General features: G+C 47.3%; 1 protein-coding gene across 1 annotated transcript in view; it reads left to right on the forward strand.

Moving 5' to 3' along the window:
* The first annotated feature begins 287 nt into the window (after nt 1-287).
* Nucleotides 288-27887, forward strand: part of LOC134355953 (myosin-binding protein H-like) — an 87131-nt gene continuing 59531 nt past the window's right edge. The window contains exons 1-3 of the mRNA XM_063066495.1: nt 288-847; nt 2020-2154; nt 22236-22403. Of these exons, the coding sequence (XP_062922565.1) occupies nt 823-847; nt 2020-2154; nt 22236-22403 (328 nt within the window). The 5' untranslated portion in view covers nt 288-822. The remainder of the gene's footprint in view (nt 848-2019; nt 2155-22235; nt 22404-27887) is intronic.

Genomic DNA, 27887 nt, shown 5'->3' on the forward strand with positions numbered 1-27887 from the left:
AACCCATCTATCAGGATCATATTGACCCGACACCTCCGCTGATTATTTTTTTTTCACTCGCTGTGTTTATCTTATTACAAGCCCACTGTGCTGTCTTGTGTCCTGTATTTCGGTGTTAATTTAGGAGATAGCATTAGCTGCGAGTATTTCATTGGCGAATCCAACTGGCCAATACCCCAATACCAATCTCCTGTAAAATTCACGCCAGGTCTGCCCATTTCCGTCGGGCTGCGCGTAGACTGAGGGTCCGTTGCTGTTTATAGATCTCTGTCTGGCGGCTCGTGGTTGTGGGTATGTGTGAGTGTGTGAGTGTGAATGTGTGTGTGAATGTGTGTGTGTCTGTGTATTGTGTGTGTGTCAATGTATGTATGAATTTGTGTGTATTGCGAGTGTGTGTGAATGTGTATGAGTGCCTGTGCGTAGTGTGTGTGTGAGTGTGTGAGTGAGTGTGTGTATGAGTGTGTGTGAGTGTGTGTATGAGTGTGTGCCTGTGTCTGTCTAGCGGCTGTTGGCTGTGATTATGTGTGGTTGTGAGTATATGTGTGTGAATGTGTGTATGAGTGTCAGTGTTGTAATGTGGATGAGCATGAGTATGACTGTGTGTGTATATCGTTGTGGCAGTGTGTGTTGTGTTGTGAGTGTGAGTGTGAGTGTGCTGGGACCAGGTTCTAAGTTCAGGGTGGCCCTCCGCTCCGCCCAGCTACCTTGCCCCGCCAGGATTCAGAGCCGCGGGGCGGGATCACATCAGCCTGAGGACTATTTAAAGAGACCACCCGCTGCTCCAGACCCGCGGCAGTTGCTACAGCCTCTCCTGCACCAACCATGGATCCAGAGACCCCTAAAGGAGGTAAGAGGGAACAGGACAAAAGGCAACGGGTGTGGAGATACATCTCTCCGCTAGTCTCGCTCCGTTCAAACTCTCCGTAACTCTGGTCTCATCCTTCCTCTCCGCCATCGATCTCCTTTTCCCCATTTAACAAAACAATTCTCTCTCCCCCTCGTTATTTTACTCTTTCTCTTCCCCTGTCGCCTTTTTTTCCTTTTGTGTTCTCTTTCTATCCATCTACTTCCCTCAATGGTATTACTTTCTCCGTGCTGGGATAGCGACGATCTTGCTCTCTCTCCGCAAATCTGTACAATTTGAGCTCCCTGCCGGATCGATGTCTTTCTCACAAACCCACTAGACCCCTTCAATTTCTTTCTTATTTTGCCCTCCCTAAATCGTGCTCTTTCTGTCTCGCTGTCTCTATCTCTCCATCTGTTGCTTTTTCCTTTCTCTCTCGTTCGTTCTCTATTGTGCTAGCTTTCTTCCCACCCTCTGACTTTGCAATCTCTGCCCTTTTAATCCTCTCTTTATCTCTACATCCCGTGCTACCGCCCCTTCTGTCGTTCTTTTTCTCTTTCTGTATTGCATTCCCTTGCTCTCCCCATCACTCTCTCTCTTCTCTGCCCTCTTTTTCCCCTTCCTCTCTCTATCGCTCTTTATTCTCTCTATCTCGTGGGCTCTTCCCCTCTCGCTTTCGCTCTTTATTCTCTCTATCTCGTGCTCTGTTCCCTCTCTCTATCGCTCTTTATTCTCTCTATCTCGTGTTCTCTCCCCCCCCCCACCTCTCTATCGCTCATTATTCTCTCTGTCCACAAACAAGAGAAAATCTGCAGACGCTGGAAATACAAGGCAACACACACAGAATGCTGGAGGAACTCAGCAGGCCAGGCAGCATCTATGCAAAAAAGTACAGCCGACGTTTCTCTCTCTGTCCTCTTTTCCCTTTATCTGAAGCTCTTCTTTCTCTCTCCCGAGTTCTCTTTCTTTCTCCCTTTCCATCTCTCTCTCTCTCTGCTCTCTATCCCCTTCTATCGCTCTTTTCTCTCTCTGTTGCCTTTTCTCCTACTCTCTGTATTTATTACTCTTTCTCTCTGTTGTGCTCTCTATCTCTCTATCTTTCTAATCTATCTCAGTCAGCCGGTGGGGAGATTTGGATGCAAGTCCGCTGTAATCTATCTCTTACTCCTGTGCAGTTCCCGATGGAGAACCCACGGAGCTGACGGTGGACGACATAACCAGCACGTCGGTGACCGTGAACTGGAACTCGCCCAAGCACATTGGCACGAGCGGCTTGGCAGGATACATTGTGGAATACTGCGTGGAAAGCAGTAAGTGACGTTCTCCAGCCTTGGCTGAAATTCGCCCAACTCTGCCGGTTCAGCAAAGCGGAGCTGGCCCGGCTCGATGTGATGGTGTCACGAGTCCATAGGAGCAGAATTAAGTTATCGAGTCTGCTCCGCCGATTTAGAAACATAGAAAACTTACAGGTCCTTCAGCCCACAAAGCTGTGCCGAACATGTACTTACTTTAGAAATTACCTAGGGTTGCCCATAGCCCTCTATTTTTCTAAACTGCATGTACCAATCCAGGGGTCTCTTAAAAGACCCTATCGTATCCGCCTCCACTACCGTCGCCGGCAGCCCATTCCACGCACTCACCACCCTGCATAAAAAACGTACCCCTGACATCTCCTCTGTACCTACTTCCAAGCACCTTAAAGCTATGCCCTCTCGTGCAAGTCATTTCAGCCCTGGGAAAAGGCCTCTGACTATCCACAGGATCAATGCCTCTCATCATCTGTACACCTCTATCAGGTCACCTCTCATCTTCTGTCACTCCAAGGTGAAAAGGCCAAGTTCACTCAACCTGTTCTCATAAGGCATGCTCCCCAAACCAGACAACATCCTTGTAAATCTCCTCTGAACCATTTGTATAGTTTCCACATCCTTCCTGAAGTGAGGTGGCCAGAACTGAGCACAGTACTCCAAGTCGGGTCTGACCAGGGTCCTATATAGCTGCAACGTTACCTCTTGGCTCTTAAATTCAATTCCACGATTGATGAAGGTCAATACACCGTACGCCTTCTTAACCACAGAGTCAATCACGCAGCAGCTTTGTGTGTCCTATGGACTCAGACCCCAAGATCCCTCTGACCTGCCACACTGCCAAGAGTCTTACCATTAATACTATATTCTGCCATCACATTTGACCTACCAAAATGAACCTCACACTTAGAACAGTACAGCAAAGTACAGGCCCTTCGACCCACAATGTTGTGCTAACCCTTAAACCCTGCCTCCCATATAACGCCCCACCTTAAATTCCTCCATATACCTGTCTAGTAGTCTCTTAAACTTCACTAGTGTATCTGCCTCCACCACTGACTCAGGCAGTGCATTCCATGCACCAACCACTCTAAGTAAAAAACCTTCCTCTAATATCCCCCTTGAACTTCCCACCCCTTATCTTAAAGCCATGTCCTCTTGTACTGAGCAGTGGTGCCCTGGGGAAAAGGCGCTGGCTGTCCACTCTATCTATTCCTCTTAATATCTTGTATACCTCTATCATGTCTCCTCTCATCCTCCTTCTCTCCAAAGAGTAAAGCCCTAGCTCCCTTAATCTCTGATCATAATCCATACTCTCTAAACCAGGCAGCATCCTGGTAAATCTCCTCTGTACCCTTTCCAATGCTTCCACATCCTTCCTATAGTGAGGCGACCAGATCTGGACACAGTACTCCAAGTGTGGCCTAACCAGAGTTTTATAGAGCTGCATCATTACATTGCGACTCTTAAACTCTATCCCTCGATTTATGAAGGCTAACACCCCATAAACTTTCTTAACTACCCTATCCACCTGTGAGGCAACTTCCAGGGACCTGTGGACATGTACCCCGAGATCCCTCTGCTCCTCTACACTACCAAGTATCCTACCATTTACTTTGTACTCTGCCTTGGAGTTTGTCTTTCCAAAGTGTACCACCTCACACTTCTCCGGGTTGAACTCCATCTGCTACTTCTCAGCCCACTTCTGCATCCTATCAATGTCTCTCTGCAAGCTTCGACAATCCTCTACACTATCCACAGCACCAGCAACCTTTGTTTTGTCTGCAAACTTGCCAACCCACCCTTCTACCCCCACATCCAGGTTGTTAATAAAAATCACGAAAAGTAGAGGTCCCAGAACAGATCCTTGTGGGACACCACTAGTCACAACCCTCCAATCTGAATGTACTCCCTCCACCACCACCCTCTGCCTTCTGCAGGTGAACCAATTCTGAATCCACCTGGCCAAACTTCCCTGGATCCCATGCCTTCTGACTTTTTGAATAAGCCTACTGTGTGGAACCTTGTCAAATGCCTTACTAAAATTCATGCAGATCGAATCCACTGCACTACCCTCATCTATATGCCTGGTCACCTCCTCAAAGAACTCTATCAGGCTGTTAGACACGATCTGCCCTTCACAAAACCATGCTGACTGTCCCTGATCAGACCATGACCCTCTAAATGCCCATAGATCCCATCTCTAACAGCTTTCCCACCACAGACGTAAGGCTCACTGGTCTATAACTACCCGGACTATCCTACTACCTTTTTTGAAAAGAGGACAACATTCACCTGCCTCCAATCCTCCGGTACCATTCCCGTGGACAACCAGGACATAAAGATCCTAGACAGAGGCTCAACAATCTCTTCTCTCACCTCGTGGAGCAGCCTGGGGAATATTCAGTCCAGCACCGGGGACTTATCCATCCTAATGTATTTTAACTCCAACACCTCCTATCCCTTAATGATGCTCCAGAACATCAACCTCACTCACATTGTCCTCACCGTCATCAAGTTCCTTTTCATAAAAATGAAAATCAACTTTTCTTATCGTATTGATTTTCTCATACTACCTCTATTAATCTAATAACCTCTAACTTCTCCATGCAAGTCTTGTCCTCTCCAGATCAGAAGTATTTCCTTTGTCCCATCTTTCCTTCCCCCATGTTCTCAACTTCAAATTGCTTTATCTTTCCCAGTTCTGATGGAGGATTAACAGATTGAAGATTAAACACTGTTTATCTTCCAACTGATGCTGGGTCACTGGGTTTTAACCAGTGTCCTAGTATGAGCACTGGACATCGGGAAAGTGACTAAGTGTGAAAACAATGTGGAATCCAACACAGAAATGAAAGTCTTGACAAACCACGGACATGCAGCTCGAGAACTGGCTCCAAGTATTTGTTTTGAGGTACTCCCTGCTGACCCCCATTGATCAGAATCAGTTTTATTATAACTGACATGTCATGAAATTTGTTGTTTTACAGCAGCAGTACAGTGCAAGACATGAAATATACTATAAATTACAAAAATATTTAAAGGTAGTGTAAAAAGAAAGCAAGAATAGTGAGGTAGTGTTATCTGGGATGAACTCCATTTGCCACTTCTCAGTCTAGTTTTAGATCCTATTGATGTCCTGCTGAAACCTCTGACAGCCCTCCACACTATCCACAACACCCCCAGCCTTTGTGTCATTAAATTTACTAACCCATTCCTCCACTTCTTCATCCAGGTCATTTATAAAAATCAAGGGGTCCCAAGACAGATCCCTGAGGCACTGACCTCCATGCAGAATATGACCCGTCTACAACCACTCTTTGCCTTCTGTGGGCAAGCCAATTCTGAATCCACAAAGCAAGGTCCCCTTGGATCTCATGCCTCCTTACTTTCTCAATAAGCCTTGCATGGGGTACCTTATCAAATGCCTTGCCGAAATCCATATACACTACATCTACTGCTTTACCTTCATCAATGTTTTTAGTCACATCCTCAAAAAATTCAATCAGGCTCATAAGGCATGACCTGCCTTTCACAAAGCCATGCTGACTATTCCTAATCATATTATGCCTCTCCAAATGTTCATAAATCCTGCCTCTCAGGATCTTTTCCATCAACTTACCAACCAACCACTGGTCTATAATTTCCTGGGCTATCTCTATTCGCTTTCTTGAATAAGGGAACAACATCTGCAACCCTCCAATCATCTGGAACCTCTCCTGTCCCCATTGATGACACAAACATCATTGCCAGAGGATCAGCAATCTCCTCCCTTGCCTCCCACAATAGCCTGGGGTACATCTCATCCGGTCCCAGTGATTTATCCAACTTGATGCTTTCCAAAAGCTCCAGCTCATCCTCTCTCTTAATGTCTATATGCTCATGCATTTCATTCCGCTGTAAGTCATCCCTACAATTGCCAAGATCCTTTACTGTGGGGAATACTGAAGCAAAGTATTCATTAAGTACCTCTGCCATCTCTTCCGCTTCCATACACACTTTTCCACTGTCACACTTGCTTGGTCCTTTTCTCTCACGTCTTATCTGGTTGCTCTTCACACACGTCTTATCTGGTTGCTCTTCACATACCTGTAGAATGTCTTGGGGTTTTCCTTAATCCTGTCCACCAAGGCCTTCTCATGGCCCCTTCTGGCTCTCCTAATTTCATTCTTAAGCTGCTTCCTGCTGGCCTTATAATGTTCTAGATATCTATCATTACCTAGTTTTGTGAACCTTTCGTAAGCTTTTCTTTTCATCTTGACTTGATTTACAACAGCTTTTGTACACCATGGTTCCTGTACCCTACCATCCTTTCCCTGTCTCATTGGAATGTACCTATGCAGAACTCCACGCAAATATCCCTGAACATTTGCCATATTTCTTGCATACATTTCCCTGAGAACATCTGTTCCCAATTTATTCTTCCAAGTTCCTGCTTGATAGCCTCATATTTCCCCTTACTCCAATTAAACACTTCCCTAACTTGTCTGTTCCTATCCCTCTCCAATGCTATGGTAAAGGAGATAGAATTGTGATCACTATCTCCAAAATGCTCTTCCACCGAGACCTGACACCTGACCAGGTTAATTTCCCAATACCAGATCAAGTACAGCCTCTCCTCTTGTAGGCTTATCTACATATTGTGTCAAGAAACCTTCCTGAACACACCTAACAAACTCCACCCCATCTAAACCCCTTGCTCTAGGGAGATGACAATCAATATTTTGGAAATTAAAATCTCCCACCACGACAACCCTGTTATTATTACACCTTTCCAGAATCTGTCTCCCTATCTGCTTCTCGATGTCCCTGTTACTATTGGGAGATATATAAAAAACACCAATTATTGACCCCTTCCTGTTCCTAACTTCCACCCACAGAGACTCAGTAGATAATCCCTCCATGTCTTCCTCCTTTCCTGCAGCCGTGACACTATCTCTGATCAGCAATGCCATGCCTCCATCTCTTTTGCCCCCCTCCCTGTCCTTTCTGAAACATCTAAAGCCTGGCACTCGAAGTAACTATTCCTGTCCCTGAGCCATTCACGTCTCTGCAAGGGCCACAACATCATTGTTCCAGGTACTGATCCACGCTCTAAGCTCATCTGCTTTGTTCATGATACTTGTTGCACTAAAATAGACACATCTCAAACCATCAGTCTGAACGCATGCCTTCTCTATCACCTGCCTATCTGCCCCCTTGCACTGCTGACAAGCTTTCCCTGTTTGTTTTTTTGTAATTCAAATTTGTTATTATTTATTCTTATTTAACAAAGCAGCACAGCATATCACAGAGCAGATAGAGTACAGCATATTTACACAGCCATCCCATGACAGGAAAACAAATAAAACTTAGAAACAGAAAGAAGTTCTAATTTAAGTTTAAATTAACATACAACCAAAATTGATCCCACGCATCTTGCACTTTTCCCTCACTGTTAATTCTTCCCAACATGTGTTCATATGATGAAATCTTAATCATTTCCTCAGCCCATTCCTTCACAGTGGGATATCTGGGTTTTTCCAGTTTTGTAATATAATTCTTGCAACTGTGATGAGACCCACCTTTAAAGTTTTCTCTATTTGTGAGCCAACCGCCCCTTCCTCCGTCTCTTCAGTTCAGTTCCCACCCCACAGCAATTCTAGTTTAAACTCTTCCCAATAGCCTTAGCAAACCTCCCTGCCAGGATATTGGTCCCCCTCAGATTCAAGTGCAACCCGTCCTTTTTGTACAGGTCACGCCTCCCCCAAAAGAGGTCCCAATGATTCAGAAATCTGAATCCCTGCACCCTGCTCCAATCTCTCAGCCACGCATTTACCCTCCACCTCATTGCATTCCTACTCTCACTGTCGGGTGGCACAGGCAGTAATCCCGAGATTACTACCTTTGCGGTCCTTTTTCTCAACTCCCTTCCTAATTCCCTGTAGCCTGCTTTCAGGACCTCCTCCCTTTTCCTACCTATGTTGTTGGTACCAATACGTACCATGTCCTCTGGCTGTTCACCTTCCCACTGCAGGATATCGTGGGCACGATCAGAAACATCCTGGACCCTGGCACCTGGGAGACAAACTTACCATCCATGCTTCTTTACTGCACCCACAGAATCACCAGTCTGACCCCCTATCTATAAAGTCCCCTATCACTGCTGCCATCCTCTTCCTTTCCTTAGCCTTCTGAGCCACAGGGCCAGATTCTGGGCCAGAGGCTGTTGCTTCCCCCAGGTAGGCTGCCCCCCCCCCAACAGTACTCAAACAGGAGTACTTATTGTTAAGGGGGACAGCCATAGAGGTACTCCCTAGTATCTGACACTTCCCCTTCCCTCTCCTGACTGTTACGCACTTATGTCTCCCAAGGCCCCCCTGTAACTACTTGCCTATCGCTCCTCTCTATCACCTCCTTACTCTCGCTGACCAGATGAAGGTCATGGAGCTGCATCTCCAGTTCCCTAACACGGTCCCCAAGGAACATAGAACATAGAACATAGAATAGTACAGCACAGTACAGGCCCTTCGGCCCACAATGTTGTGCTAACCCTCAAACCCTGCCTCCCATATAAGCCCCACCTTAGATTCCTCCATATACCTGTCTAGTAGTCTCTTGAACTTCACTAGTGTATCTGCCTCCACCACTGACTCAGGCAGTGCATTCCACGCACCAACCACTCTCTGAGTAAAAAATCTTCCTCTAATATCCCCCTTGAACTTCCCACCCCTTACCTTAAAGCAATGTCCTCTTGTATTGAGCAGTGGTGCCCTGGGGAAGAGGCGCTGGCTATCCACTCTATCTATTCCTCTTATTATCTTGTACACCTCTATCATGTCTCCTCTCATCCTCCTTCTCTCCAAAGAGTAAAGCCCTAGCTCCCTTAATCTCTGATCATAATGCATACTTTTTAAACCAGGCAGCATCCTGGTAAATCTCCTCTGTACCCTTTCCAATGCTTCCACATCCTTCCTATAGCGAGGTGACCAGAACTGGACACAGTACTCCAAGTGTGGCCTAACCAGAGTTTTGTAGAGCTGCATCATTACATCGCAACTCTTAAACTCTATCCCTCGACTTATGAAAGCTAACACCCCATAAGCTTTCTTAACTACCCTATCCACCTGTGAGGCAACTTTCAGGGATCTGTGGACATGTACCCTCAGATCCCTCTGCTCCTCCACACTACCAAGTATCCTGCCATTTACTTTGTACTCTGCCTTGGAGTTTGTCTTTCCAAAGTGTACCACCTCACACTTCTCCAGGTTGAACTCCATCTGCCACTTCTCAGCCCACTTCTGCATCCTATCAATGTCTCTCTGCAATCTTTGACAATCCTCTACACTATCTACAACACCACCAACCTTTGTGTCATCTGCAAACTTGCCAACCCACCATTCGACCCCCACATCCAGGTCGTTAATAAAAATCACGAAAAGTAGAGGTCCCAGAACAGATCCTTGTGGGACACCACTAGTCACAATCCTCCAATCTGAATGTACTCCCTCCACCACCACCCTCTGCCTTCTGCAGGCAAGCCAATTCTGAATCCACCTGGCCAAACTTCCCTGGATCCCATGCCTTCTAACTTTCTGAATAAGCCTACCGTGTGGAACCTTGTCAAATGCCTTACTAAAATCCATATAGTTCACATCCACTGCACTACCCTCATCTATATGCCTGGTCACCTGCTCAAAGAACTCTATCAGGCTTGTTAGACACGATCTGCCCTTCACAAATCCATGCAGACTGTCCCCGATCAGACCATGATTCTCTAAATACCCATAGATCCTATCTCTAAGAATCTTTTCCAACAGCTTTCCCACCACAGACGTAAGGCTCACTTGTCTATAATTACCCGGACTATCCCTACTACCTTTTTTGAACAAGGGAACAACATTCGCCTCCCTCCAATCCTCCGGTACCATTCCTGTGGACAACGAGGACATAAAGATCCTAGCCAGAGGCTCAGCAATCTCTTCTCTCGCCTCATGGAGCAGCCTGGGGAATATTCCATCAGGCCCTGGGGAATTATCTGTCCTAATATATTTTAACAACTCCAACATCTCCTCTCCCTTAATATCAACATGCTCCAGAACATCAACTTCACTCATATTGTCCTCACCATCATCAGGTTCCCTCTCATTGGTGAATACCGAAGAGAAGTATTAATTGAGGACCTCGCTCAGTTCCACAGCCTCCAGGCATATCTTCCCACCTTTATCTCTAATCGGTCCTACCTTCACTCCTGTCATCCTTGTTTTCTTCACATAATTGAAGAATGCCTTGGGGTTTTCCTTTACCCTACTCGCCAAGGCCTTCTCATGCCCCCTTCTTGCTCTTCTCAGCCCCTTCTTAAGCTCCTTTCTTGCTTCCCTATATTCCTCAATAGACCCATCTGATCCTTGCTGCCTAAACCTCATGTATGCTGCCTTCTTCCACCTGACTAGATTTTCCACCTCACTTGTCACCCATGGTTCCTTCACCCTACCATTCTTTACCTTCCTCACCGGGACAAATTTATCCCTTACATCCCGCAAGAGATCTCGAAACATCGACCACATGTCCATAGAACATTTCCCTGCAAAAACATCATCCCAATTCACACCCGCAAGTTCTAGCCTTATAGCCTCATAACTTGCCTTTCCCCAATTAAAAATTTTCCTGTCCTCTTTGATTCTATCCTTTTCCATGATAATTATAAAGGCCAGGGAGCGGTGGTCACTGTCCCCCAGATGCTCACCCACTGAGAGATCTGTGACCTGACCCGGTTCATTACCTAGTACTAGATCTAGTATGGCATTCTCCCTGGTCGCCTGTCCATATACTGCGACAGGAATCCATCCTGGACACACTTAACAAACTCTGCCCCATCTAAACCCTTGGAACTAATCAGGTGCCAATCAATATTAGGGAAGTTAAAGTCACCCATGATAACAACCCTGTTATTTTTGCACCTTTCCAAAATCTCCCTCCCAATCTGCTCCTCTGTATCTCTGCTGCTACCAGGGGGCCTATAGAATACCCCCAGTAGAGTAACTGCTCCCTTCCTGTTTCCTGATTTCCACCCATATTGACTCAAAAGAGGATCCTGCTACATTACCCACCCTTTCTGTAGCTGTAATAGTATCCCTGACCAGTAATGCCACACCTCCTCCCCTTTTTCCGCCCTCTCTATCCCTTTTAAAGCACTGAAATCCAGGAATATTGAAAATCCATTCCTGCCCTGGTGCCAGCCAAGTCTCTGTAATGGCCACTACATCATAATTCCATTTATGTATCCAAGCTCTCTGTTCATCACCTTTGTTCCTGATGCTTCTTGCATTGAGGTACACACATTTCAGCCCTTCTACCTTACTGTCTTTACACCATTTATTCTGCTTCTCTTTCCTCAAAGTCTCTCTGTATGTTAGATCTGGCTTTACTCCATGCACTTCTTTCACTGCTCTTTCGCTCTGGGTCCCATCCCCCTCGCAAATTAGTTTAAACCCTCCCGAACCATGCTAGCAAACCTACCTGCAAGGATATTGCTCCCCCTCGAGTTCAGGTGCAACCCATCCAATCTGTACAGGTCTCACCTTCCCCAGAGAGATCCCAATGATCCAAAAATCTAAAGCCCTGCTCCCTGCACCAACTCCTCAGCCACGCATTCAACTGCCAACTCCTCCAATTCTTACCATCTCTGTCACGTAGCACTGGCAGCAATCCTGAGAACGCCACACTTGAGGTCCTGTTCTTCAGCCTTCTGCCTAATTCCCTAAACTCACACTTCAGGACCTCATCCCTCTTCCTGCCTATGTCGTTGGTCCCAACATGTATCACGACTTCTGGTTGCTTTCCCTCTCGTACCAGGATGTCGTGCACCCGGTCAGAGACATCCCGGACCTTGGCACCCAGGAGGCAACAAACCATGCGGGTGTCCTTCTCACGTCCACAAAATCTCCTGTCTGCTCCCCTGACTATAGAGTCTCCAATGACGACAGCTCTCCTCTTCTCCGTCCCACCCTTCTGCACCACAAGGTCAGACTCAATGCCGGAGGCCCTGCCACCGTGACTCACACCTGGTCGGTCGTCCCCGCCAACAGTATCCAGGACGGTAAACTTATTATTCAGGGGAATGGCTACAGGGCTGCTCTGCGCTACCTGTCTGCTCACCTTCGCTTTCCCCCCTCTGACTGTCACCCAACGACCTGCTTCTGACAGCCTAGGTGTGACTACCTCCCTGAAGCTCTCATCTATGACTGCCTCATTCTCCCTTATGAGTCGAAGGTCATCCAGCTGCTGCTCCAGATTCCTTACACGGTCTTCCAGATCGCCCAGCCGTATGCACTACTGGCAGATGTGACTCTGCGGGAGAGGGGAGTTCCCCCAAGACTGCCACATCTCACATGAGAGGCACATCAGCATCTCAGGAGACATTGTAAAAACTAACTGCGAGCTAGCTTGTCCTTTGCCTCTTCTTGTCGAAGCCTCTCGAGTCAAAGCCTCAAAGCTCCACTCCTTCACTGGTCCACTCTCACTCTGGCCGCTTCGCTTGAGCTATCCCTCTATTTATCTGTTTGAGCTTTTCAAAATGTTTGGTCACCTGACCTCGACTGCCCAATCAGCTGCTTTCTGCTGAGTCTGAGCTATTCAAATCTTGATTGACTTGATTGCACAGTCCAACTGCCAAAACTGCCAGAATCTCTCGAGTCAAAGCCTCAAAGCTCCACTCCTTCACTGGCCCACTCACGCAAGGAGTTGCAGCTTGATGCACCCGGTGCAGATGTGGCCATCCGGGAGGCTGGGAGTCTCCCAGACATCCCACATCTGACACCCAGAACAGAACACCGGCCTCACACACATACTTCCCTCTATTATCCTTCCTTAACCCCATTCTCTTGCCTTTTCCCCATAACCTCTGAAACCCTAATTAATCCAGAACCTATCAACTTCCACTTTAAATAAACTTAATGACTTGGCCTTCACAGTTGTCTGTGGCAATGGATTTGACAGATTCACCACCCTTGGGCAAAGGAAAGTTCTCCTTTTATCTGTTCTAAAGGGACCCCATCCTACTCTGAGGTTGTACCCACTGGTCCTAGACTCCCTCATTATAGGAAACAAACTGTCTAGTCCTTTCAACATTCAAAAGGTTTCAATGAGATCCCCCCTCATTCTTCTAAACTCCAGTGAGTACAGGCCCAGAGCCTGCAAACACTCCTCTTACTTAAAACACTTGCTTTCTTGTGAATCTCCTCTGGACTCTCTTCAACAGCAGCACATAGATAAGGGGCATAAAACTGCGCACAACACTCCAAGTGCTGTGTGAAGCCTCAACATCACATCTTTATTTATTTATTTGTTTGTCTGGGACGCAGTGCAGGATAGACCCTTCCAGCTGAACCACAATTTAATCCGACCAATTAACCTTCCAACCAGTATGCCTTTGGACTGTGGGAGGAAACGGGAGCACCCGGAGGAAACCACACAGTCACGGGGGAACATTCAAACCCCTTTCAGGCCACAGGGGAACATACAAACCCCTTACAGGCCACAGGGGAACATATAAACCCTTTACAGGCAGCAGGGGAACATACAAACCCCTTACAGGTCACGGGGGAACATACAAACCCCTTACAGGCAGGGGGGGGAACATACAAACCCCTTACAGGCAGCAGGGGAACATACAAACCCCTTACAGGTCACGGGGGAACATACAAACCCCTTACAGGCAGCGGGGGAACATACAAACCCCTTACAGGCAGCAGGGGAACATACAAACCCCTTACAGGTCACAGGGGAACATACAAACCCCTTACAGGCAATGGGGGGAACATACAAACCCCTTACAGGCCATGGGAACATACAAACCCCTTACAGGCCGCGGGAACATACAAACCCTTTACAGGTCACGGTGGAACATACAAACCCCTTACAGGCAGCGGGAGAATTGAACCCAGGTTGCCTGTATTGTAAAGCGCTATGCTAACCACTATACGAGCAGTCAGTGAATCTATGGAATTCTTTGTCATAGATGGCTGTGGAAGGCAGGTCTTTGGGTATATTTAAAGTGGAGGTTGATAGATTTGTGATTCAGATTGCCAAAGGTTTTGAGGAGAGGGCAGGAGAATGGGGTCAAGAGGATAAATAACTCGGCCATGATGGAATGGCAGAGCAAACTTAATAGGCCGAGTGGCCCAATTTTTCTCCTATGTCTTATGGTCTTCAGGATGTGGGAAGAAGCCCAAGCAGCTCAGGGGTTAAATCACATGTCACAGGAAGTAGACTCCAGCTGTGTACATACATCTATTGATGCTTCTGGACACATCTTCAGTGATGTTCCTGGAATCATCGGGTGTTTCGGGTGTTTCGGGTCTTTCAACATCATACAACCTCCTCCAGGTGACCCAGCCGGGGCTGATCAGACCCCAGCTTGTGTCCAGATGGCTGGCTACTTATGACTCCATGGCTCCCCTCTTTTGAGCCACAGCCATCTTGAGGCCCTCTCTGCCGCATTGGTGGTACTGCAGATGGCTGTCCTCTTCCTCTCTCCCTCGATGCCCAAAATGCTGAAGGCTGTAACTAAAGAACGGGCTACGAATCCCCTACAACCAACCTCCACTGGGAACCGTTCAGCTGCGATACTTACAATAATTGTTGTCATGGCTTGCAGCTTCCTATCAACCCCTCCCTTTGCCGTTGCCTCCAGAATTTGGTTCACATCTTCATCAAATTGCTTCCACAGTGAAGTCATGTTAGCTGCAGGCCACTTGATCCACCTCCTGTTAGACTTCATGTTAGAGGGATTAGTTTGCAACACTTGGAGGTTCCGGGCACTATGGGGTGACTCTGGGCCTGGACCCTTCTTTGTCCCACCACGTTGAGCACCTGCGCGTTGTGCTGCTCCTGCTCCCGCCAAACACTTCATCCTTGCTTGGTGGATCTTCAAGCCACGATTGTTCTTGCAGATTTTGCCACATGCACACTGCTTCCTCATCGTCGTTTGTTCATCGCCTGGGTCTGATGTCCACAGAGCATAGAGAGAACTGAAGCAGACTTAATATGGTGAATAGCTGAATTCTTCTCCTACACCTCATGATTGCACAGACTACTGTGGTTTGAGAAGGTGTCTCACCACCAGCACCAAGGTCAATTACAGATGGATAGGAATCAATTATGAGAGAAACTCACAAAAGCTTATTACAATGCATTTTGGTTAATTCGGCCACGTCAGATCCAGTACATTTTGGCCCAATTAAGCAGCTGCCCCAATTAGCCTGTTTCATGGAAATAGTTAAAAAAAGACAAACTACCATTTAGACCATAAGACCATAAGACACAGGAGCAGAATTAGGCCATTCAGTCCATCAAGTCTGTTCTGCTGATGGCTGATCCCGGATCCCACTCAACCCCATACACCTGCCTTCTCACCACATCCTTTGATGCCCTGACCGATCAGGAATTTATCAACTTCCACTTTAAATATACACACAGACTTAGCCTCCAGCACAGTCTGTGGCAGAACATTCCAGAGATTCACTACTCTCTAGCTAAAAAAAATTCCTCCTTACCTCTGTTCTAAAAGGTCGCCCCTCATTTTTGAGGCTGTGCCCTCTAGATCTGGATATCCCCAGCACGGGAAACATACTCTCCATATCCACCCTTTCAACATTCAGTAGGTTTCAATGAGATCCTCCTGCATTATTATAAATTCCAGTGAGTACGGGCCCAAAGCTGCCAAACTCTCCTCATATGTTAGCCCCTTCATTCCTGGAATCATCCTCATGAATCTCCTCTGAACCCTTTCCAATGAGAACACATCCTTTCTGAGATAAGGGGCCCAACACTGTTGACAATACTCCAAGTGCAGCCTGACTGGTGTCTTATAAAGGCTCAGCATTATCTCCTTACTTTTATATTCTATTCCCCTTTAAATAAATGCTAACATTGCATTTCCCTTTTTTACCACAGACTCAACCTGCAAATTAACCTCCTGGGAGTCTTGCACGAGGACTCCTAAGTCCCTCTGCACCTCTAATGTTTGAATGTTTTCCCATTTAGATAATAGTCCACACTATTGCTCCTTTTACAAAAATGCACGTTCATACATTTCCCAACACTGTGTTCCATCTGCCACTTTTTTGCCCATTTGTCTAAGTCCTGCTGCTTCCTCAGCATAACCTACTCCTCCAGCTATCTTTGTATCATCTGCAAACTTTGCTAAAAAGCCATCAATTCCATTATCTAAATCATTGACAAACCGTGTGAAATGCAGTGATTCCAATACTGACCCATGAGGAACACCGCTAGTCACTGGCAGACAACCAGAAAAGACCTCCTTTATTCCCACACAATGTCTCCTCCTGTCAGCCATTCCACTATCCATGCCAGTATCTTTCCTGTAATGCCATGGGATTTTATCGTGTTAAGCAGCCTCATGAGTGGCGCCTTATCAAATGTGTTTTGAAAATCCAAGTAAATGACATCACTGCCTCTCCTTTGTTGCTTGTTACTTCCTCGAAGATTTGTCAGGCAAGATTTCCCTTCACAGAAACCATGCTGACTTTTACTTATTTTATCATTTGTCTCCAAGTACCCCAAAACCTCTTCCTTAATAATGGAATCCAACACTTTCTCAACTACTGAGGTTAGGCTAACTGACCTATAATCTCCTCTCTTTTGTCTTCTTCCCTTCTTAAAGAGTGGAGTGACATTTGCAATCTTCAAGTCCTCTGGGACCATGCCAGAATCAAGTGATAAGAAACATAGAAAACCTACAGCACAATACAGGCCTTTCGGCCCACGATGCTGCGCTGAAAATGTACTTATTTTAGAAATTACCTACCATAGCCCTATATTTTTCTAAGCTCCATGTATCTATCCAGGAGTCTCTTAAAAGACCCTATCGTATCTGCCTCCACCACCGTTGCCGGCAGCACTTTCCACGCACCCACCACTCTCTGCATAAAAGCTTACCCCTGACATCTCCTCCATACCTACTTCCAAGCAACTTAAAACTGTGCCCTCTCGTGTTAGCCATTTCAGTCTTGGGAAAAGCCTCTGACTATCCACACGATCGATGCCTCTCATCATCTTATAGACTTCTGTAATGTCACCTCTCATCCTCTGCCGCTCCAAGGAGAAAGGGCCAAATTCACTCAACCTATTCTCATAGGGCATGCTCCCCAATCCAGGCAACATGATTCTTGAAAGATCATGACCAATGCATCTGTTATCTCTTCAGCAACCTCTCTCAGGACTCTGGGATGTAGTCCATCTGGTCCAGGTGACTTATCCACCTTAAGACCTTTGTGTTTGCTTAGCCCTTTTTCCTTTGTAATAGCAATGGCACTCACTCCTGCTACCTGACACTCACGGACCTCTGGCACACAGCTAGTATCTTCTACAGCGAAGACCTAAGCGAAGTACTTATTAAGTTCATCTGCCATTTCTTTGTCCCCCATTACTACCTCACCAGCATCATTTTCCAGTGGCCCAATATCACCTCCCTTTTACTCTTTATATAACTGAAAAATCTTTCAGTATCCTACTTTATATTATTGGCTAGTTTGCCCTCATATTTCAGCTTTTCCCTTCTATAGCTTCTTTAGTTGCCTTTGGATTTTAAAAGCTTCCCAATCATCCAACTTCCCACTCACTTTTGCTACCTTATATGTCCTATCCTTGGCTTTTATGCAGTCCCTAATTTCCCTTGTCAGCCACAGTTGCCTAGCCCTGCCATTTGAGAATTATCAGAATCAGGTTTATTTTCACTGGCATGTGACGTGAAATTTGTCAACTTAACAGCAGCAGTTCAATGCAATACATAATCTAACAGAGAGAGAAAAAATAATTAAAATAAAACATAACAATAAATAAACAAGTAAATCAATTACACATATTGAATAGATTATTAAAAATGTGCAAAAACAGAAATACTGTATATTTTAAAAAGTGAGGTAGTGTCCAAATCTTCAAAGTCCATTCAGGAGTCAGATGGCAGAGAGGAAGAAGCTGTTCCTGAATCACTGAATTGCTACTTCTACTGTGGGACATATCCAGCCAGCACCTTGTGAACTACTCCCAGAAACTTCAGCCATCTCTGCTCTGCCATCATCCCTGCCTGTACCCCCCTCCAATCTACCTGGGCAAACTCCTCTCTCATGCCTTTATTCCATTGTGATACTGATACATGGGACTTGTACTTCTCCCTCTCAAATTGCAATATGAATTCAATCACACTGCAATTCTTTTAATTTAACTAAGTAACAAATTCTGTATTTAAACGAAATACAGAACAGGTTACAATGCCCCCACTATTTCTACAGTACTATAAAATAGTGTGTTAGTTCCTATTGACAGAGGAATTCACCCAGTGTACATTGTTGTGTTCTTTTGACTGTAAATGAACAAAATCAGCACACACTCCTAGTGTAGATAATGATCAGCCTTCATTGCCTCCCCGCCTGAAATACCTAAAATCACAGCTTTAATTTGGTGTTGATCAACCCAAATGAATAAACATCAACTGTCCACTCTAAGCACTCTAACAGCTACACTGTTGCATCCTCTAAACCTTCATTTTCGTTGTAACATTCAAGATGATTGTTGACACCAAATTCTTCATGTGTCTTTGGACTTTGGACTGTGGGAGGAAAGCAGCAACTGGGAAAACTCCTCGCATTCAGCAGGTGGGGGGGGGGCATACAGAGACTGGCGCTGGAATTGAACTCTGAACTCCGGAACACCGAGTTGTAATGGTGTTGTGCTAACCACTCTGTTATCATGGCCTCTCTGATGGCAGAGGGGAAGAAGCTGTTCCTGAAACATTGAGTGTGTGCATTCAGGCTCCTGTACCTCCTCCCTGATGGCAGCAATGAGAAGAGGGCATGTCCTGGGAGATGGGTGTCCTTAATGATGGAAGCTGCCTTTTGAAGGTGTTCTCCATGCTGGGGAAGCTGGTGCCCACAATGGACCTGGATGAGTTTACAACTTTCCACAGCTTTTTCTGATCCTGTGCAGTAGCCTCTCCATACAAGACGGTGATGCAACCAGAATTCTCTGCAGAAATTTGCGAGAGTCTTTGGTGACATACCAATTCCCCTCAAACTCCTACTGAAATATAACCACTCGTGCCTTTAGGTCAGAGGTGGGTTTGCCAGTCAGACAGGCTGCTGTCTACAAACAGGTTCCCAGGCATTGATTTAGTGGAGACAATTCCTTCAAGAAAACTTTGGAGTTGCAGAAGGTGGAGTGAGTTACCAAACGTTAGACTGGGTCTAAGGTCATGGAGCACCACAGAACTGAAACAGGACTTTCACAATCAGAGTCAGGTTTATTATCACTGACTGAAATTTTGGGAAAGTTGTTGCTTTGTGGAGCAGTACAGTGCAATCCGTATGTATAAAATAATATGGTAAATTGCAATAAGAAACATTCATACAGTGACCACTATTAGGTACTTTTGCACCTAATAAAATTGCTACTGAATGTATGCTCATAGTCTTCTGCTGTTGTAGCCCATCCACTTCAAGGTTTGCTGTGTTGTGCATTTAGAGAAGCTCTTCTGCACACCACTGTTTTGTAACAGGCAGTTATTTGAGTTACTGGCATCTTTCTATCAGCTTGAACCAGTCTGGCCATTCTCCTCTGACACCTCTCATTAACAAGGCATTTTTGCCCACAGCAATGCAGCTCAATGAATGCTGTTTGTTTTTCACGACATTCTCTGTAATCTCTAAAGACTGTTGTGTGTGAAAATCCCAGGAGATCAGCAGTTTCTGAGATACTCGAACCACCCCATCTGGCACCAACAATTTTGCATTAACGAGCAGGTGTATAGGTGTTAATAATAAAGTGGACACTCAGATGGTGTTCATCATTCCATTAATCTGATGGTGGTAGAGGAGAAGCTGTTACTAAAACATTGAATGTGTGTCTTCAAGCTCCTTAACCTCCCTGATGGTAGTAATGAGAAGAGGGTGTGTCCTGGGTGGTCAGGATCCTTGGTGGTGAATGCCTAATCTTGAGACATTGCTTTCAAATGGTGTCCTTGATGGTGGGGAGGCTTGTGCATGATGAAGCTGGCTGCATACAACCCTCTGCAGCTTTTCCTGATCCTGTGCAGTGGCCCCTCCATACATGATGGTGATGCAGTCTGTGACGAAGTATTGATCTGCCTTGTCCATTGGCCTGCACCAGGACAACAGTCTGCCATACCCCTCCCATCCGTGTACTTATCAAAATGTTGAAATCAAACTCACACCCACTACTTCTGCCAGCAGTTCATTCTACACTCTCACCTTCTTCTGAGTGAAGAAGTTTCCCCTCAGGTTCCCGTTACTCATTTCACCTTTCACCCTTAACCTATGACCTCTACCTCTAGTCTCACCCAACCTCTGTCATAAAAGCCTACTTGCATTTACCCTGTCTATACCCCTCATAATTTTGTACACCTCTATCAAATCTCCCCTCATTCTCCTACACTCCAGGGAATAAAGTTGTAACGTATTCAAACTTTCCCTATAACTCAGGTCCTCAAGTCCAGGCAACATTTTGTAGAGTTTCTCAGAACTCTTTCAATCTTAGTGATATCTTTCCGGTAGGTAGGTGACCAGAACTACACACAGTACTCCAAATGAGGCGGACCCAAAGTCATAGACAAGTACAACAGAACACCCAACTCTTATTGATTGACTTTGTTAGAGATACAGGCCCTTCTGGCCCCTTTGAGCTTCATCCCACAGAAACCTACCAATTTAACTCTCGCCTAATCACAGGACAATTTACAATGACCAATTATACAGAGACCTAGTAACCGGTATGTCTTTGGACTGTGGGGCAAAACCGGAGCACCTGGAGGAAACCCACACACACTTGGGAATTAACATACAAAGTTGCTTACAGAGTACCCTGGAACTGAACTTTGAACTCCGATGTAATAGGGTTGCGCTAACACCTGCAGTACTGTATACTCAGTACTTCTATTTATGAAGGCCAATGTGCCAAAAGCTTTATGACTCTATCTATCTGTGATGGCACTTCCAAGGAATTATGGTTCTGTATTTCCCCAATTCTTCAGTTCTACCGCACTCCCTCGTGCCTCACATTCACTGTGTAACAGCTACCCTAGTTGGTCCTACAACACCTCACACTTGGTCTGCATTAAATTCCATCTGACATTTTTCAGCCCATTTTTCCAGCTGGTCCAGATCCCATTGCAAGCTTTGACAGTCTTCCATGCTGTCCATCACTCCTCCATCCTTGGTGTCATCTGCAAATTTGTTGATCCAGTTAACCCCATTAGCAGACAGATTACTGACAAACAACAACAGACAACAATCGACATCTGTGGCGCTCCACTAGTCACAGGCTTCCAGTCAGGGAAGCAACCATCTACCACCACTCTCTGGCTTTTTCTGTGATGCCAGAGTGTAATCCAATTTACTACCTCATCCTGAATACCAAGTAACAAACCTTACTGCCCAACCTCCCACGCAGAACCTATCAAATGCCTTGCTAAAGTCCATTGCTTTGCCTTCATCAACTTTCCTGATAACCTCCTTGAAAAACTCTATAAGATTGGTTTGGCATGACCTACCACACATAAAGGTATGTTGACTATACTTTCTAATACTGAACTAACTCCATCACTGGCTCACGTTTAAGGTCTCTACAATTCAAGTTCTTGATATATATTGCTTGGTTGCTTATCTATCTGTCCGTCCATCTGTCTGTCTATCTATCTGCCTGTCTATCTATCTTTCATTTATTTATTTCCCTTTATTTTCTGTTTATAATTTGTTCTGTTTTGCACATTGGTTGTTTGTCCGTCTCTGCCATGTGTGGTTTTTCGTTGATTCTATTGTGTTTCTTTTTGTTTACTATGAATGCCCACAGGAAAATGAGTCTCAGGGTGTATATGGTGACATATATGCACTTTGATACCAAATTTACTTTGAAATGTTGCGATCTGAGCTCCTACATTGTTTTGTGTGTGTGTGTGTGTGTGTGTGTGTGTGTGTGTGTGTGTTGCTCTGAGGTTTTCTAATGCACACAAACACTCACTCTGGAAGTGTTGTGCTGGGACTCTCTACTAATTCCTGCATGTCTTCTCCAAGCTCAGACCTGGGTGCCGGCCAACAAGGAATTGACCACGAAGAACGTTCTGGTGATTAAAAACCTGACAGAGGGAGACAAGCTGAAGGTGCGGGTAAAGGCAGTTCATGGCAGTGGTGGCATCGCCACAGCTACCTTCCCGGACACCATCCTCGTCCAGCAGCCCATCGGTAAGTGAAGGATGCCGGGAGAAGGGCCAGTAACATCATGAAGGATCCCACCTACCCTGCTCATGGACGGTTTGTCCCAGTCCCATCAGAGAGGATGCTGTGCAGCATCCACACCAGGATCACCAGACTCAAAATTATTTACTTTCCCCAAGTAGTAAGGCTAACACCTCCAACTCCTCTACTTTATAATTTCCTGTTAGTCACCTTATGTACAGACTAGTGTCACTTTATGGACATACAATCAATGTATACAAGCTATCTTATGTATTTATATTTAGTGTGTTCTTTGTCTTATTGTGGGTTTTTTGTGCAGCTTTGGATACAGAGTATCAATTATTTGATTCTCCTTTACACTTGTGTACAAAATGGGACATTAAACTATCTTGAAAATTGAAGCTAATTGAAAATTGAAGGAGCGAGGGAGGGTGTCGCTTTTCCCTACTCCTGTCAGACTGATGGTGACACATGGAGAATAATCCCCCTGTGGATTCCTGAGTCAGGGAGAAACATGTAAACTGAGATGATTGGAATACTGGTTGGATCAGCAAAATTTAAACATTTGCCGCAGAACCACGTGTTTCCGAAAGTCTTCTCCGGAACCTGGCTCCTTAAGGCTGTTAAAGCTGGCGGGGGGAGGTGGTCGTGGGCATAAGCTCCCACTACCTATTAAGTGCTTCCAATGGCGTGTGTCTCAAATAGCCTCTAACGATCAAGTCCAGCACCTGTCCTTCACGTGTGCTTAGCTACTAAATCTGGCGAAACCGTTTCTACTGAGAGAAATGGCAAAAGCTGTTAAATGCAACACACAAAATGCTGGAGGAACTCAACAGGTCTGGTGCCTTAAAGCCAGTTGCTTCAGGGAGATGGGGCTCCTTGGCCTAGGAAAGCAGCTCATCTAGGAGAAGAAAAACTTTGATCTCAAACCCCCTCATGCAAGAGGCTTCAAGGAAAAATATGGAGCTGGATTACCTAAGGCAGTCCTACATTGAGTTCAATACTGACTAGCAACTCCTGTGGTGCTGCTGGTGCCAAACAGTATCGGTCTCTGCCGTTCCTTTGGGTTCATCAGCTTTATGGGGAGGGGGAGCCTGCTGCATTGGCAACAGTTTGCTCTCCATATTGTACTGCCCTGGCTTGTGTATCAAGTAGAAATCTGGGACCTAACGTTCGTGATCAGCCCCATCTAATGTAGGGTCTGCTAGGCTTTTCCCTTTGGAGTGACGGAGGATGAGAGGTGACTTGATAGCAGTGTTTGTGTGTGTCAGCAGGCACACCCTGGTACACCACTTCGACAGGCAGACGAGACTGGGTGTGGACAGCCAGCGGGCTGCAACCTTTGTCAATTTTACTTATTTATTTAGAGATGCAGTGCCTTTGAAACACGCTGCCCACAACTCCTGACAACCCTGAGTTAACCCTAACCCAGTCACAGGACAATTTACAATGACCTTTTAACCTGCTAACCAATTCGTCTTTGGACTGTAGGAGGAACCTGGAACAGCCAGTGGAATCTCACACATTCCACGGGGAGGATATACAGAGGCTCCTTACGGGGGATGCCAGCACTGAACTCTGAACTCCGGTGCCCCAAGATGTAATAGTGTCACAACCATTGTGTTAAGTACATGTGGGAAATCCCGTTTACAGCAGAATTCTTAACTCCTTAAATCCACTCCACCTGAAGAGATCCAGAATTACTTATAGGTTTGCTGGTGATCGGGCCTAGACAAAAATTTCCCACCACTGTCTGTATGTTCTTTCCATGAGCATATGAGTTTCCTCCAGGTCCGGTTTCCACCCACACTCCAAAGACATACGGTTTGGGGTTAGTGAGTTGGGGACATGGCCATGTGATTTCCTCCAGGTGCTCTGGTTTCCTCCCACACTCCAAAAACGTATGTGTTGGGGTTAGTGAGTTGTGGACATACTATGTTGGATCCAAAACGTGGCGACTCTTGCAGGCACATCATTAGATTGTGTTGGTTGCTGACGGAAATGAACACATTTCACTGCATGTTTCAATGTGCATGTGACAATAAAGCCAATCTTTTTTTTCCTTATCTTGAGTAACACACATAAAAATCTGGAGGAACTCAGCAGGTCAGGCAGCATCGATGGAGAGGAATAAACCATTGACATTTCAGTAGAGACCCTTCTTCAGGGCTGGAAAGGAAGGGGTCAAAAGCCAGAATAAGAAGGTGAGGGGAGGGGAAGAAAGGCTGAAAGGTAATTGGTTAAGCTAGGTAGGTGGCAAAGGTAAAGGGCTGGAGAAGAAGGAACCTGATAGGAGAGAAGAATAGACCATGGGAAAAAGGGGGAGGTGATGGGCAGCTGAGGACAAAAGGAGAAAGGGGGAGGTGATGGAAAGCTGAGGAGAAAGGGAGAGGTAATGGGGAGGTGATGAGAAAGGGGGAGGTGATGGGGCGGTGAGGAGACAGGGGGTGATGGGGAGGTGAGGAGAAAGGAGGAGGTGATGGGGAGCTGAGGAAAAAGGGAGAGGTGATGGGGAGCTGAGGAGAAAGGGGGAGGTGATGGAGAGGTGAGGAGAAGGGAGGAGGTGATGGTGAGGTGATGGAAAGCTGAGGAGAAGAGGAGAGGTAATGGGGAGGTGATGAGAAAGGGGGAGGTTCTGGGGAGGTGAGGAGAGGGGGGTTTGGGGAGGAGGTGATGGGGAGCTGAGGAAAAAGGGAGAGGTGATGGGGAGCTGAGGAGAAAGGGGGAGGTGATGGAGAGGTGAGGAGAAGGGAGGCGGTGATGGTGAGGTGATGGGGAGCTGAGGAGAAAGGGAGAGGTGATGGGGAGGTGAGGAGAAAGGGGGAGGTGATGGAGAGGTGAGGAGAAGGGAGGAGGTGATGGGGAGCTGAGGTGAAAGGAGGAGGTGATGGGGAGGTGAGGAGAAAAGGGAGAGGTGATGGGGAGCTGAGGAGAAAGCGGGAGGTGATGGAGAGGGGAGGAGAAGAGGAGAAAGGGGGAGGTGATAGGGAGGTGATGGGCAGCTGAGGAGAAAGGGAGAGGTGAGGAGAAGGGAGGAGGTGATGGGGAGCTGAGGAGAAAGGGAGAGGTGATGGGGAGGTGAGGAGAAAGGGTGATGGGGAGGTGATGGGCAGCTGAGGAGAAAGGGGGAGGTGATGGGGAGCTGAGGAGAGAGGTGATGGAGAGGTGAGGAGAAGGGAGGAGGTGATGGGGAGGTGATGGAGAGGTGAGGAGAAGAGAGGAGGTGATGAGGAGGTGAAAGGGAGCTGAGGAGAAAGGGGAGGGATGGGGAGAGGAAAGGGGAGGTGATGGGGAGCTGAGGAGAGAGGTGATGGAGAGGTAAGGAGAAGGGAGCAGGTGATGGGGAGGTGATGGAGAGGTGAGGAGAAGAGAGGAGGTGATGAGGAGGTGAGAAGGGAGGAGGTGATGGGGAAGTGAGGAGAAAGGGGGAGGTTATAGGGAGGTGAGGAGAAGAGGAGAAAGGGGAGGTGATGGGGAGGTGAGGAGAAAGGGGGAGGTGATGGAGACGTGAAGAGAAGGCAGGAGGTGATGGAGAGGTGAGGAGAAGGGAGGAGGTGATAGGGAGGTGAGGAGAAGGGAGGAGGTGATGGGGAGCTGAGGAGAATGGGGAAGGTGATAGGGAGGTGAGGAGAAGAGAAGAAAGAGGAAGGTTATGGGGCGCTGAGGAGAAAGGGAGAGGTGATGGGGAGCTGAGGAGAAAGGGGGAGGTGATGGGGAGCTGAGGAGAAGGGAGGAGGTGATGGGGAGGTGAGGAGAAAGGGGGAGGTGAGGGGGAGGTGAGGAGAAGAGGAGAAAGGGGAAGGTGATGGGGCGCTGAGGAGAAAGGGAGAGGTGATGGGGAGCTGAGGAGAAAGTCGGAGGTGATGGGGAGGTGATGGGGAGCTGAGGAGAAAGGGAGAGGTGATGGGGAGCTGAGGAGAAACTGGGATGTGATGGGGAGCTGAAGAGACAGGGGGAGGTGATGGGGAGGTGAGGAGAAAGGGGGAGGTGATGGGGAGGTGAGGAGAAAGGGGGAGGTGATGGGGAGGTGATGGGGAGCTGAGGAGAAAGGGGGAGGTGATGGGGAGGTGATGGGAAAGGGAGAGGTGATGGAGAGGTGAGGAGAAGGGAGGAGGGGATGGGTAGGTGATGGGGAGCTGAGGAGAAAGGGAGAGGTGATGGGGAGCTGAGGAGAAAGGGGGAGGTGATGGGGAGCTGAAGAGACAGGGGGAGGTGATGGGGAGGTGAGGAGAAAGGGAGAGGTGATGGAGTGTTGAGGAGAAGGGAGGAGGTGATAGGGAGGTGAGGAGAAGGGAGGAGGTGATGGGGAGGTGATGGGGAGCTGAGGAGAAAGGGGGAGGTGATGGGGAGCTGAGGAGAAAGGGAGAGGTGATGGGGAGCTGAGGAGAAAGGGAGAGGTGATGGGGAGGTGAGGAGAAGGGAGGAGGTGGTGGGGAGCTGAGGAGAATGGGGAAGGTGATAGGGAGGTAAGGAGAAGGGAGGAGGTAATGAGGAGGTGAGGAGAAGGGAGGAGGTGATGGGGAGGTGATGGGGAGCTGAGGAGAAAGGGGGAGGTGATAGGGAGGTGAGGAGAAGAGGAGAAAGGGGAAGGTTATGGGGCGCTGAGGAGAAAGGGAGAGGTGATGGGGAGCTGAGGAGAAAGGGGGAGGTGATGGGGAGGTGAGGAGAAAGGGAGAGGTGATGGAGAGGTGAGGAGAAGGGAGGAGGGGATGGGTAGGTGATGGGGAGCTGAGGAGAAACGGGGATGTGATGGGGAGCTGAGGAGAAAGTGGGTGGTGATGGGGAGCTGAGGAGACAGGGGGAGGTGATGGGGAGGTGAGGAGAAAGGGAGAGGTGATGGAGTGTTGAGGAGAAGGGAGGAGGTGATAGGGAGGTGAGGAGAAAGGGGAGGTGATGGGGAGGTGAGGAGAAGGGAGGAGGTGATGGGGAGCTGAGGAGAAAGGGAGAGGTGATGGGGAGCTGAGGAGAAAGTCGGAGGTGATGGGGAGGTGAGGAGAAGGGAGGAGGTGATGGGGAGGTGAGGAGAAGGGAGGAGGTGATGGGGAAGTGATGGGTAGGTGATGGGGAGCTGAGGAGAAAGGGGGAGGTGATGGGGAGCTGAGGAGAAAGGGAGAGGTGATGGGGAGCTGAGGAGAAACTGGGATGTGATGGGGAGCTGAGGAGAAAGTGGGTGGTGATGGGGAGCTGAGGAGACAGGGGGAGGTGATGGGGAGGTGAGGAGAAAGGGAGAGGTGATGGAGTGTTGAGGAGAAGGGAGGAGGTGATAGGGAGGTGAGGAGAAGGGAGGAGGTGATGGGGAGGTGATGGGGAGCTGAGGAGAAAGGGGGAGCTGATGGGGAGCTGAGGAGAAAGGGAGAGGTGATGGGGAGGTGAGGAGAAGGGAGGAGGTGGTGGGGAGCTGAGGAGAATGGGGAAGGTGATAGGGAGGTAAGGAGAAGGGAGGAGGTAATGGGGAGGTTAGGAGAAGGGAGGAGGTGATGGGGAAGTGAG

This window comes from Mobula hypostoma, chromosome 13, assembly GCF_963921235.1.
Source record: "Mobula hypostoma chromosome 13, sMobHyp1.1, whole genome shotgun sequence".
Lineage (NCBI taxonomy): Eukaryota > Metazoa > Chordata > Chondrichthyes > Myliobatiformes > Myliobatidae > Mobula > Mobula hypostoma.